Genomic DNA, 14,752 nt, shown 5'->3' on the forward strand with positions numbered 1-14,752 from the left:
AAAATAAGAACATTTGTGGTTTTCCACGATGGGTTTACGGGATAGCTAGCAACTTGTAAACAATTACCTGTTGCTGTAAGTGAATATTGTTTTGTTAAAAAAATAATAAACATTGGCATTTAAGCCAATTTATACTTTCTGTTGCCTCCCCTTTTTTAGATTATTGTGACGGTAGTGGTGTTTTTTTGTTTGAGGATTATTAGGTGGAGGTTGCTAGCTACAGTAAAGCCTAGCTTTTAGAAACAAGTTGAGGAAAAAGTAACTAAACAAAACATATTTTATCAACTGAAACGATCTGTTTCTCCTGTCTTAAATGAAAATGCCCTACTTAACATTCTCCCAAATTAAACCTCTGACAGATTCTCCTCCAGCTTGTCTTGCTTTGTGAAACAACGATATTGCATGACGTTGACATACCGCATAATGAAATGCATCACGATGCAAACGGGGCATTGGTCCTGTCTTGAAATTAAAATAGTGTGGCTGTAAGCCATTAAGGCTGACTGGGTTGGCTAGCTACTGGCTAATTAGCGCTGCGGCGCTAGCCCTTTAGCCCCATGCTGATGTCACCATGCTCTAATGGCTGCCAAACTGCAAAGTATGTGGCATCCACATTAACTCACTGACAGAGCTGCTGCTATGATTTGATTTATTTTATTATTATAGTTTCATACATCTTATACGACACTTTGATATAGCAAAATGTAATAATCGTATGTACAGTGCCTTCAAATTATTTACACCCCTTGACTTTTTCCACATTTTTGTTACAACCTCAATTAAAATTGATTTTAGATTTTTTTTATCTTGCCTACACACCCCATAATGACAAAGCAAAAACATTTTTTGGGGGAAATTCTTGCAAATGTATTAACAATGAAAAGGTCTGAATAGTGGTTTTCAACAAGGATCTCTCTGTACTTTCCTCCATTCATCGCTACCTCGATCCTGCCACTGAAAAACATCCCCACAGCATGATGCTGTCACCATGCTTCACCATAGGGGTGGTACCAGGTTTCTTCCAGATGTGACACTTTGCATTCAGGGCAAAGAGTTCAATCTTGGTTTCATCAGACCAGAGAACTTTGTTTCTCATGGTCTGACACACTCTAGGTGCCTTTTGGTAAACTCCAAGCGGGCTGTCGTGTCTTTTTACTAAGGAGTGGCTTCCGTCTGGCCACTCGACCATGATTGGTCGAGTGCTGCAGAGATGGCTGTCCTTCTTCTGGAAGGTTCTCCCATCTCCACAGAGGAACTCTGACGCTATGTCAGAGTGACCAACGGGTTCTTGCTCACTTCCCTGACCAAGACCTTTCTCCCCCAATTACACATTTTGGCCGGGCAGCCAGCTCTAGGTAGAGTCTTGCGTCTTCCGTTTTAAGAATGATGGAGGCCACTGTGTTCTTGGGGACCTTGAATGCTGCAGACATTTTTGGTCCCCTTCCCCAGATCTGTGCCTCGACACAATCCTGTCTCGGAGCTCTACGGACAATTCCTTCGACCTCATGGCTTGGTTTTTGCTCTGACATGCATGCACTGTCAACTGTGGCACAGGTGTGTGCCTTTTCAAATCATGTCCAGTCAATTGAATTTACCACAGGTGGACTCCAAGTTGTAGAAACCTCTCAAGGATGATCACTGGAAACCTGATCTCAATTTCAAGTTTAATAGCAAAAGTTCTTATGTAAATAAGGTATTCAGTTTTTTTTTTTTATGTGCAAAATTTTTACAAACCAGTTTTTGCTTTGTCATTATGGTGGAGTTGTGTGTAGATTGGTGAGGGAAATTTTATTTTTAATTCATTTTAGAATAAAGCTGTAACGTCACGTGGTCTGAACTTTCGGAATACACTAGATATCTAGGTACACATGGCCAAATCTATATGGACACCCCTTCAAATTAGTGGGTTCGTCTATTTCAGCCACATCCGTTGCTGACCGGTGTATAAAATTTAGTACCCAGCCATGCAATCTCCATAGACAAACATTGGCAGTAGAATATCCTGTACTGACAGTAGAATGACTTCCAATGTGGCACCTGCATAAGATGCCACCATTCCAGCAAGTCAGTTTGTCAAATTGCTGCCCTGCTAGAGCTGCCCCAGTCAACAGTAAGTGCTATTATTGTGAAGTGGAAACGTCTAGGAGCAATAACGGCTCAGCCGCAACGTGGTAGGCGACACAAGCTCACAGAACGGGGCCGCTGAGTGCATGTAGAAATCGTCAGTCCTCAGTTGCAACACTCACTACTGAGTTCCAAACTGCCTCTGGAAGTAACGTCCATAAAATAACTGTTCGTCAGGAGCTTCGTGAAATGCTTTCCAAGACCGAGCAGCTGCACACAAGCCTAAGATCACAATGCCAATCGTCGGCTGGAGTGGCATAAAGCTTGCCGCCATTGGACTCTGGAGCAGTGTAAACGCGTTCTCTGGAGTGATGAATCACGCTTCACCATCTGGCAGTCTGACGGACAAATCTGTGTTTGACGGATGCCAGGAGATCGCAACCTGCCCCAATGCGTTGTGCCAACTAAAGTTTGGAGTAGTAATGATCTGGGGTGGTTTTTCATGGTTCGGGCTAGGCCCCTTAGTTCCAGTGAAGGGAAATTGTACCGCTACAGCATACAATGACATTCCAGACGATTCTGTGCTTCCAAGTTTGTGGAAGGGCCTTTCCTATTTTCAGTATGACAATGCCGCTGTACACAAAGCGAGAGCCATAAAAAAATGGTTAGTCAAGATCGGTGTGGAAGGACTTGACTGGCCTACACAGAGCCCTGACCTCAACCTCATCGAACACCTTTTCGATAAATTGGACCGCAGACTTCGAGCCAGGCTTAACTTCTTGATTCAACTTGAGACGCAGACGTCTCAAGTAGGCACCTGGAAATGCAAATGCGCTACGCTAAATGTACTTGTTAAAACTCAAACGTTCATTAAAATACACATGCAGGGTATTGAATTAAAGCTACACTCGTTGTGAATCTAGCCAACAAGTCAGATTTTTAAAATGCTTTTCGGCGAAAGCATGAGAAGCTATTATCTGATAGCATGCAACACCCCAAAATGCCTGAAGGCGACGTAAACAAAAGAATTAGCGTAGCCGGCGCTACACAAAAACGCAGAAATAAAATATAAAACATTCATTACCTTTGATATTCTTTGTTGGCACTCCTATATGTCCCATAAACATCACAAATTGGTATTTTTCCCGATTTAAATCCGTCCATGAATGCCCAAAATATCCATTTGTATAGCCTGTCAGCTTCAGGAAAAAAGCTCTCTTCCAACACGCAACGTCATTTAAAAAAATTGTATAAGTTGCCTATATTCTTTGACATAACACTTCAACCTACTTTTGTAACCCAACTTTAGGTATTTGTAAACGTCAATAAGCGATCAAATTGATCACTGGGCGATCTGTATTCAATAGCAGCTACTCAAGAAAACAATGTCAATTTTTCAATCTTCCAAAATCGATTGAGGTAGGCTGGATGGAATGACGGATCTATTGGTAATGTCTCAAAGGATTTTTGTCAATGAAAATGACGTTTTTGGCGACATCGTGTGGAAGCTGTAGGAATTGCATCCGTGTCCATATTACATTTGGTTTCCTTTAAACAATACATGAAAGGGGCGCATGGATACTTTTTTCAGCTTTCAGTGACCAGTTTTTCTTGCGCGTTTCGATGAAACACACGCTCTGTTATAGTCACAGCCGTGATTTAACCAGTTTTAGGAACTTCAGAGTGTTTTCTATCCACACATACTAATCATATGCATATACTATATTCCTGGCATGAGTAGCAGGACGCTGAAATGTTGCGCGATTTTTAACAGAATGTTCGAAAAAGGAGGGGGTAGGATGAAGAGGTTAATAGCCCAACATTGCCTGACCTCACTAATGCTCTTGAGGCTGAATGGAAGCAATTCCCCTCAGCAATGTTCCAACATCTAGCAGTAAGCCTTCCCAGAAGAGTGGAGGCTGTTATAGCAGCAATGGGCATTTTGTAATGAGACGTTCTATGAATGTGGTGGGGTGAATTTGTTTATTGACAGGTGTGGCATATCAAGAAGCTGATTAAACAGCATGATCATTACACAGCATGTCACTCGACACAATGCCACAGATGTCTCAAGTTTTGAGGGAGAGCGCAATTGGCATGCTGACTGCAGGAATGTCCACCAAAGCTGTTGCCAGAGAATTTAATGTTAATTTCTCTACCAAAAGCCGCCTCAATGTAATTTAGCAATACGGACAAGGACACAATTGCATTTTATCAATGGTAATTTGAATGCACCGAGATGGTGACGAGCTCTTGAGGGCCATTGTTGTGCCATCACCTCATGTTTCAGCATAATGCACGGCCCCATGTCGCAAGGATCTGTACACAATTTCTGAAGCTGAAAATGTCTTCCATGGCCTTTTATACTCACCAGACATGTCACCTATTGACATGTCTTGACTTTCAAAGGGTATGTATATATGCATGTGATGACCAGAGGCACAATAAGATTTAGCGTGTGTGTTGACTCACCAACATTATGTCCTCCAGTAGGGCCCCCGGGGACCTCAGGAAAGAGCCTGAAAGGCTGTTTGCGTTGTTTATCAAGCAGGATGTGCTGTGGACTGCTCAGTGTTTAGACACTGAACAGCGCTGCCCGGGGGCCATTGTTCTCTGTCTGGAAGCACTGGGGGTTATTTCTGTTATTGTTGCTTAATTTGTCCGATGTTGTCAGAGGAAGGTGTGTGTGTGTGTGTGTGTGTGCGCGCGCTCATGAGATTGGGATATGTGTTGTAAAGGAACGCAAGGGAGGCGGGGCAGCCCGGAGCATTGGGGCAGAGGAAATCGCAGGCCCCCTATTTCCACAGCGTCTGTTTGTCGTCTCTGATCCCACTGTGATAGAGTGCCTTCATTGTCGGAGTTGGCCGAGCAGAGAGATTGAATAGTTATTGTGAGCGTAGCATGCTGCGGGCAAGCACCTTTCCACCCCCCCCCCCCCCCCCCCCCCCCCATAAACAGCAATGCCCGTTTGGATGCAAAGAGCATAGCGGTATTAGCATACACCACTGAGGATAGCAAAATGGTTGTTTTGCTATAGATTGAGTTGGGTACTTCAAATTCAGGTGGTCATTTGCTGACTGGACCACCATGTGAGCATCTCCTTCACACCACAGATTTTAATCTACTCTTTGTGTTGGTTGTTTCTGTATGAGCTAGTGAGATAATAATTTGGACACTGCTGAATTGGATGTGGCAGGTCTTCCCAGGTTAATCGGGGCAAGTTGTGTCTTGTGAAAGTAGACTTTCAGTCTCCTCATTATCACTGATCGAATTGTTGGAAGCAATAAAGTAGAATCCTATTTAACAACGGTAACAAGGAATCAATTTTATTGATGCGCAGTCCTGGTGTATTCTTGCAACCATCAAAGACAATGCACTAGGTCAAGGGTCACCAACTATATTAAGCTTTAGGCCAGGGGTGGGTTAACCTTTTGGTTCGAGGGCCATATTGGGGTTTTGAAATGGCATAAAGCTTGCCGCCATTGGAGGGCTGCACAGATTTTTCGGGCGGACCAATTTTGTTTGTCAAAATCAATTTGCAGGTTAGAAAAATAGTAGTTATTTGAAAATGTATAGGTCCATTAGAAATTCTACGTACTTTCTGTCTAATTTTAATGTTGAGTTTCCTTGTTTTGTTTTTCTTCTTTACTTTAACCTCTCACGGGCGTGATTGAATGGGCTCAGATTCTGCCTGCTGAGCTAGTTTGCCCATCTTCTCAGATGCCTCTGATTTTATAATGACTATAATAAACTAAATCAGACTGCAAATTCACAATTTAACCTGATCTAACAAACTTCAATTTTAATGAATACCAACATGTTATACCTTGATTACACTTACACCCTTGGAAATGCCATTCTCTGTTGACAATTTCATTGACCGTCAGGACCATTTGAAATGTTTTTCTTCATAACCTGAAACTTTCGTTTTAATCTTCCTTTTTTGGCAGATGACGAGGAGCTGCTGATTGAGCGGAGCATCCACACAGGCATGATCAACCCTGGCGACCACTGGCAGACCATCCAGCACGATGGGCCCGTGGCGCGCCTCAAGTACCGCATCCGTCTCAAGTGTGACGAGAACTACTACGGCAGCAAGTGCAACAAGCAGTGCCGGCCACGTGACGACTACTTCGGCCACTACCGCTGCGAGCAGTCCGGCAACCGCGTGTGCCTGGAGGGCTGGATGGGCGAAGACTGCCAGACGGGTGAGTTGGCGATCTTGGCATGTTAGCATATGATCCCAATTCAGCGGAGGAGGGGACAAATTCCATCAGGTGGCAATGGTATATGGGTACTGCGCATGCTAGCAAGCTCTGAGCTCTTTAGTCCAAGTGCTATAGGTATAAACAGTAGCCTTTTTATTAAAAGCCGATCTATGGCCTCCGCTGCTTGATAAATGTAAATGGCCCGCTCCCCTGATTTTATAGTCCATTGGTAATCCTCCTTGATCTGCGGAGTACATGCTTCCAATAGAATGTAGTCAGTTTAAAGCTGCTATATTGTAACATTTCAGCTATTTTTTTTTTTTTATTTTTTATTTTTTTTTTTTTATACACATTTAATTCCAATTGTTTTAGTGTATGACTGCATTAGTTTCTTTCCTGATCATGCTCTTGAAAGAAGTCATTTCAGATGCTTAAACTACTGTTCTATTGTTTTCGACCATAGAGGACCTTCTATTTCTTTAACATGTTTTTTTGTATACACTGAAGATGGCCAGCTAGGCCACTCTGACCATAAATAATGTCCATCAGGGACCTAAAGGGAGGCAGGTGCCCTGACTTTCATTATTCACAACTCGAAATTCATAACATACCAACAGCCTCTGCAGCCAAAATGTCAACATTTATATAAGCCTATTTTATTTTCTACAACAGCGACCGCAAGCTAGTGGCAGTGACTCTGAGTGAATGATGTAGATATGCTATTTAGCTATGCTTTTGAAACAAACGTGTTTTTTACTTGATTTGAATTTGCTCTGCTGCTGATATCTCTTACTGGCAAGCAGCCAAATTGAGCCGTTCTTTGTCCCTAACAGTGTGACACATCCAACTCAAAGTAGCTTCCTACCAGTATTCAAGTGTCCCAGTGGCCACTACATGAAGTCTGACGAGTGCACTCTTGGGGAGGTGGTTTTTTCTGAGATTCAAGAAATTTGCATTTTGATGTGCAATTCATAAAATAAGTATTTCAGAAAATTCCAAAAATCCACGAAGGCACATTTTCGTAGTAGGGCAAAAGGGCAGATGCTTGGCAGCTAGTTGAACGCTCTCTAAAGCATGTTGTCCATTTTAATTTCACCTCAAAGATTGAAATTCCCCTACTACTTTATCATAGACATTATGTGGAGAAGAGATATTACTGAGATCACCTTTTTAAAGCTTGTTAGACTAGCCACCCCTGTCTATTCCCCCTCGTGCCGCAGCTGTCATGTGAAAATAGCATGCACACACACTGGCACAGAGGCTGTCTCAGGACTGGGTGTTTATCATTCTGTAGTAGGCTACACCTGTCAGTCAGCTGATGGACGCATCCTACTCCATGCTCTAGACCTTTCAATAAGGTGTCAACCGACCATTCAGTGCTTCAGGGTGTGTTCATTGTCATAGTGACACTGCAATTAATACTTTAATGTACATCTAATAAACACATTGAAACTCATATTTAAACAAACAACAAACGCTGTTTAGCCTGCGTGTCTTACATCAAGCCATTGCTTTCTTCGTAGCTCAAGTGGTTTGCAAGGGATTTTACATTTTTCTAATGGTAGTATTTTTTGGGGGGTTCTTTTTTTCACTGTGCTCCTCTGTCCTGTGCAACCATTTTGTAATGCATCAGTGCAATAATGTTGTCACTGGTGAACGTGATCACACCATCGCGTGCGCTCTCTCTCTCCTTTCAAACACCCCTATTTTACATTCAGCAAGCTGGAATCTCTCCTCGATAGGGTAGTAGTAATTATAATGCTATGAATTAAGTTTACAATAAGCGATTTGTAGTCTAGTTTTTCCTAGGATTCCAAGAGGAGTAGCTGAGAGGCCAGGTGCGTAGATGCGCAGAGTGAACCGTGAGGACGGTGTAGCCCAGGTTAAAGTGTATGCAACCCATCATGCATTAGCTAAATATTAGCCCTAACAGTAGAGTGAATACCTAATGAATTTACAGTGAAGTATATATTTTAATAAGATTATGAAATGACAACCTACGATAGATAGTTTGCTTCGCTCCAGTCCCCGCCGGCACGCAGCGCAGATCTCACCAAATTAAGGTTTTGAACATACCCAGGCTATAACACCACAATGCAATAATGCATTTTATTTATATTTTTTTATTTAAAAAATTTGAGTAAAGAATTCTAGACTGTAAACTGCAGTGGATATGCCATTTCAATAACTGCTAAAAGCCCTGTGTTTAATGTTTCATTGCAAAATAATCTGTCCTAGGCCTGATTTGGGCAACCATTTGGAGCAGTAATGGTCTCTTCTCGACAGTCTGCAATGTCCAGAAAGCCACATCAGCAGGACAGTAGGTTTTGTCAAAATATGGCCTGATGCGCTGTTTGTCGTGGATCATCATTCTCCGAAGTCATCCTATATAAAAAATTGCTCTGAAAGGGATCCAAACGATACCTGGTGGTAGTTTGGGGGAGATGGCGGGGCTCACTAAATCACCCCATTTGACCTTAGTAGTCAAGGGTTTAGAGGAGGGTGGATAAGAGGTTTTCTTTGGGGGTCCATGTTTTGCACTTTGAGTGAAAGCAAATAAACGATCCCTTCTCCATCTGCCCCCCCTTCGCTTACTCTTTCTTGCTCTTTCTCTTAATACTCTGTTCTCGTTTACCCTCTCTACTCCCTCTCTTTCTCTCACAGCGATCTGCAAGCAAGGCTGCAACCTGTTACATGGAGATTGCTCAGTCCCGGGGGAATGCAAGTAAGCTCCTTTAACATCTCCTTATCACAAATCATTTGCACTGAGCTAAGCGATACAACGTAATATTGTTTTATGACCAAGGTTTTCTGCCTACGATGTAACTTATAAATATGATATCAATATTTGTGGTTGAGCTGAACATTAGAATGGAGTCATGAGTGCATTGAGATATGGCCTGCGGCAAATTGTGTTCACGTACAACCGACTCATTCTGTTCAGGGCAACCCGGGGTATAACGCCATGTCATTTTGTAACTGTACATCAAACATAGTGATCATAAGAGTTTTATGATATGGAAATGTGAAGTGCACATTTGGACTCGCGGATGTTTGGCTTCCTTGCATGACATCAAAGTGGTATTTATTTTAATCCTCAGTCTCATCTTTCAAAATAGATGGAGCCCTCATAATTTACAGCTTTTCCCTCAATCTGACAATTTGCAAAAGTTTCCCATTAGCGGTAGGGATCAGGGCAACTTCTTCAGAATGACTGTCAGTTAAGACCCATACAGAGATGTGATGCATAGACCGTGAGCTCTGACGTCATGTATAGCATGTTACAGTACAGCCACTGCGCTCCAATTTAGGTGCTTATCAGTATCCGAATCTGCCATTTTCAATCCATATAAGGGTACGTGTGTAAAGGGCTACGGAATGGAGAGCCTGATGTATTTGTTTCCCTGTGAAGGGAGGATATTACACAATATCCTGTCAATCACCTAAACTTCCCACGTTCCCCCAACCAACTCCCCCATCTTACCGGATGGACTGACTAGCTTCCCTGCCGTCATCAGGAAGGGAGCGCTGGTACGAGCCACATTATTGCTAACAGGCCACTCAGAATGTGCCGGGGTTGAGTGAGCGGCAACCTCATTTCCTCGCTCTGTAATGAATCCAATTGAAAGGCCTCATCGTACTCGATCCAAAGTAATTTTTGTTGAGGCACCTCAGCGGGCTCTGACAGTACAGATATATATAAAAAAAGAAGACCTCAAGACGAGGTCTTGAGCTGCAGCGGTTCACTGTGTTGGTGGGTACACATGTTATATTGGTCGAAGCAATAGACTTTCCCCGACACATTGTTGAGCCCTTACAATGCTCCTCGACTACTCATGGTATTTTGCAACCTCTGTTCTTAAATGGACTCTAGCATTAGTCAAAGTGTAACAGAGGCTCAAATTGGACCCAACGTGCCACCCTGAGCCTATGCACCTACCTGTGAAGTTTAATTCCAAAACGCTATATATCCAATCATGGATTGGGGATTGTTTAGTGACAGACAAGTTTCATTTCAGAGCAACAATCAGTCTCTTTTGAAAATGCTATATCTGCCTCACTTGCAGAGAAAAAAGTAGCACTTTTACATTCAAATGTCACAAATTACTTTAACCTCTTGAACCTCTGGGGGCAGTATTTCATTTTTGGATGAAAAATGTTCCCGTTTTAAGCGCAATATTTTGTCACGAAAAGATGCTCGACTATGCATATAATTGACAGATTTGGAAAGAAAACACTCTCACATTCCAAATCTGCAAAGATATTGTCTGTGAGTGCCCCAGAACTGATGCTACAGGCGAAACCAAGATGAAACTTCAAACAGGAAATGAGCAAAATTTCTGAGGCGCTGTTTTCCATTGTCTCCTTATATGGCTGTGAATGCGACAGGAATGAGCTTACACTTTCTGACGTTTCCCCAAGGTGTCGGCAGCATTGTGACGTATTTGTAGGCATATCATTGGAAGATTGACCATAAGAGACTACATTTACCAGGTGTCCGCCTGGTGTCCTGCGTTGAAATTGGTGCGCAAACGCCAGGTGCAACTATTTTTCCATTTGATAGAGAGGAGAAACCAGACTTCCACGAACGTTATATCATCGAAGAGATATGTGAAAAACACCTTGAGGATTGATTCTAAACAACGTTTTCCATGTTTCAGTCAATATTATGGAGTTAATTTGGAAAAAAGTTAGGCGTTTTGATGACTGAACTTTCGGGGTTTTTTGGTAACCAAACGTGATGTACAAAACGGAGCAATTTCTAATACACAAAGAATCTTTTTGGAAAAACTGAACATTTGCTATCTGAGAGTCTCCTCATTGAAAACATCCGAAGTTCTTCAAAGGTAAATTATTTTATTTGAATGCTTTTCTTGTTTTTGTGAAAATGTTGCCCGCTCAATGCTACGCTAAATCCTACGCTAGGTATAAATACTCTTACACAAATGCTTGTTTTGCTATGGTTGAAAAGCATATTTTGAAAATCTGAGATGACAGTGTTGTTAACAAAAGGCTAAGCTTGAGAGCTAGCATATTTATTTCATTTCATTTGCGATTTTCATGAATAGTTAACGTTGCGTTATGGTAATGAGCTTGAGGCTATAAATAGGATCCTGGATCCGGGTTTGCTCGTCGCAACTGGTTTTAATGAAGTTATGCAAATATTTTTGAAGTTTTTTTTAAATTATTTAAAAGTATGCGTGTTTATCAGTGAAAAAAGAAATGTCCCTTTTTCAGGACCGTGTCTTTCAAAGAGAATTTGGATTTTTACAAATAACTTCACAGATCTTCATTGTAAAGGGTTTAAACACTGTTTCCCATGCTTGTTCAATGAACCATAAACAATGAACATGCACCTGTGAAACGGTCGTCAAGACACTAACCGCTTACAGACGGTAGGCAATTAAGGTCACAGTTATAAAAACTTAAGACACTAAAGAGGCTTTTGTACTGACTCTGAAAAACTTCAAGAAAGATTACCCGTGTCCCGGCTCCTCTGCATGAGGCCTGTAAAGGCAGGTCCTCACCAGGCAACAACGTCGCCTATGGACACAAACCCACCGTCGCTAGACAGGACTGGCAAAAAGTGCTCTTCACTGATGAGTCGTGGTTTTGTCTCATCCAGGGTTGGTCAGATTCGCATTTATTGTCGCTGGAATGAGCATTACACCGAGGCCTTTACTCTGGAGGGTCTGTCATGGGCTGGGGTGGTGTGTCACAGCATCATCGGACTGAGCTTGTTGTCATTGCAGACAATCTCAACGCTGTGCGTTACAGTGAAGACATCCTCCCTCATATGGGCTCATCCTGACATGACCCTCCAGCATGACAATGCCATACTGCTCGTTCTGTGCATGATTTCCTGCAAGACAGGAATGTCAGTGTTCTGCCAAGGCCAGCGAAGAGCCCGGATCTCAATCCCATTGAGCACGTCTGGGACCTGTTGGATCGGAGGGTGAGGGCTAGGGCCATTCCCCCAGAAATGTCCGGGAACTAGAAATGTCCGGGAACTTGCAGGTGCCTTGGTGGAAGAGTGGGGCAACATCTCACCACAAGAACTGGCAAATCTGGTGCAGTCCATGAGGAGATGCACTGCGCAGTACCTAATGATACTGACTGACTTCTGGTTTTGACCCCCCCATCTCTGCCTTTTGTTCAGGGACACATTATTCCATTTCTCTTAGTCACATGTCTGTGGAACTCGTTCAGTTTGTCTCAGTTGTTGAATCTTATGTTCATACAAATATTTACATGTTAAGTTTGCTGAAAATAAACGCAGTTGACAGTGAGGCCTTTTTTTTTTTTTGCAGGGAGAGATATATATATATATATATATATCTCACACACAGTAATATAAGATCTGTATGTAAAATACACATGTTTAGCTGGAATGTAATTTTCACAATGGATAAGTATATATGTTTTAACAACCCATTTGAATCTAAAATCTAATAATAGTCATTTTACAGACACAAAGGTACCCATAAGCATTCATTTCTGGGGAAAAAAATAACAAATGTGAAAAATTGGTCTCTATAGGGTTCTGGAAATATACTATGTGATACTACTAGTAAACGCGTAACCTGGCAACCCCATGAGCCGAGTGTACACTTAAGTTTAAATATACACGCAATCGCCCTTGGGCAGCCTCATAGGCACAGAGAGTTTGGAAAGATCTCCAGTGGGAGAAGGGGGGGCAGGGGCTATTTTGGATACCTCAAAGGAGTCATTAGAGGTGGATTTGGACTGGAGCCATATTTGATGTGTAGGCTGAAAACATTCACAGCTATAGTGAAGCTAAGCATAGTTTGTTTCTTGCTCTTTAGGGTCTACTACTGTAAAGCACATTTATAATGAGTGTGGAAATACATTTGAATTTGATTCTGGATAAATAATAAAAAATGGCTATACTTTATGCAGCAATATGTCTTTTTAGTTAAATGGATAAATGGGCCTAAATGTCTAAACCCTTTGAAATACAGAGTAAGATTGAAGCTATTTATGCTCTTACCATGACAACAATGGAAGAATGGAAACCGTTGACTGGCCTCCGATGCAAATTAACTGACTTCAACCGTGCAAAAGATCTAACGAACTGTTAGCCTGAGGAATTTTACCCCTGTTGGCGTAGCATTAGCCTTACAGCAAGGGCACATCCTTGGCGGGGGTGTCAAACGTGTCCCGCAAGCCCATTCAATCCGTCCCACATTGAAATGACCAAATTGAAACTGTATAGAAAGGATAGTTAGTCTTTTCACTCTGTCTAGCTTGCTAACAGTTATCAAAATGAAAGCTAAAGACAATTTTTGGCTAATTTTGACACTGAGGAAATACAATACATTTTAAGTGCAGCCCTCCGGACATTGGTGCCATGCGGCCTTAGGCAAAACTCTGCTCTAGCTGTTAGCATAAATATTCGCACAGCTGCAATTGGTCATGTTGTACATGTGTTTGAGCTACTGCTAACAGGACACTTCTCAAGCCTCCTATACAGTGGAGGAGCAGCATGCTAGGTATGCGTCTAGCAGAGTTATGGAGACCTTGCCTGTGAGAGGAGCAGCAGCTGGACGTGCCGGTGCTGCAGGAGAGCAAGGCTCAAAATACCTCCAGCCACTCCAAAACTGACAAGACAGCTGGGCTGACTGACTGCTCCGTATCGGAAAACCACTGGCCTTGGAATAGCAGGGTGCTGCTGTGTGAAATGATTGGTGCACACACACGCACTGATGCTTTGACTCACCACACACAGCGTACTGCCACAACAGCCTAGGAACCTCCCCCCAAATGTATTGGCCCCTATGGAACTATGGAAGTATTCTTAACCTCTAGTGCCCTGGAATGTTCTGCTAAGATTAGTTGGCACAAGGCCTTGATGGATGGAGGGATGGGTGAAAAGAGGTTAGTTGGCACAAGGCCTTGATGGATGGAGGGATGGGTGAAAAGAGGTTGGATTAATTTAGAATTACTTGCTCTTTCGCGATTGACAATAGCCTGACTTTTTCAGCGGAAATCTTACTGAAACATTGTCTACCTGGACTTCCCATGAGACATGCTCATTCTGTGACAACCATTTTCCATTGCGTGCCCTAATGAACATGTGTGTGTTGATGACGCTTGCCCTTGATGTCCATAGGTGCAACTATGGCTGGCAGGGCCAGTTCTGTGACGAGTGTGTCCCCTACCCAGGCTGTGTTCACGGGACCTGTGTCATACCCTGGCAATGTAGCTGTGAGCGCAACTGGGGAGGCCTGCTGTGTGACAAAGGTAAGGCATAGGCGCACATGCACTCCATGGCTTGCATTTTAAGTGAAATCAAGTCAAATACTGTACATTTTAAAAGGGACGTTTCCACCCAGGTAGATGCCAGTCTTTCCCAGTCATTTGGGATTGAGGTCTGACGACAATACCTGGTGCATGAAACAAAGGTGGCGTGGAATACGGACTGACCATGACCAGTTTGGATGCATGCGCGTATTATA

General features: G+C 42.7%; 1 protein-coding gene across 2 annotated transcripts in view; it reads left to right on the forward strand.

Moving 5' to 3' along the window:
* The window catches only part of jag2b (jagged canonical Notch ligand 2b), a 104,004-nt gene that overhangs the window by 37,587 nt on the left and 51,665 nt on the right, over nucleotides 1-14,752 (forward strand). For both annotated transcript variants that reach the window (XM_021612192.2, XM_021612194.2), the window contains exons 4-6: nucleotides 6,015-6,272; nucleotides 8,937-8,997; nucleotides 14,407-14,537. In XM_021612192.2, the coding sequence (XP_021467867.1) occupies nucleotides 6,015-6,272; nucleotides 8,937-8,997; nucleotides 14,407-14,537 (450 nt within the window). The remainder of the gene's footprint in view (nucleotides 1-6,014; nucleotides 6,273-8,936; nucleotides 8,998-14,406; nucleotides 14,538-14,752) is intronic.

Source organism: Oncorhynchus mykiss, chromosome 8 (genome assembly GCF_013265735.2).
Source record: "Oncorhynchus mykiss isolate Arlee chromosome 8, USDA_OmykA_1.1, whole genome shotgun sequence".
Lineage (NCBI taxonomy): Eukaryota > Metazoa > Chordata > Actinopteri > Salmoniformes > Salmonidae > Oncorhynchus > Oncorhynchus mykiss.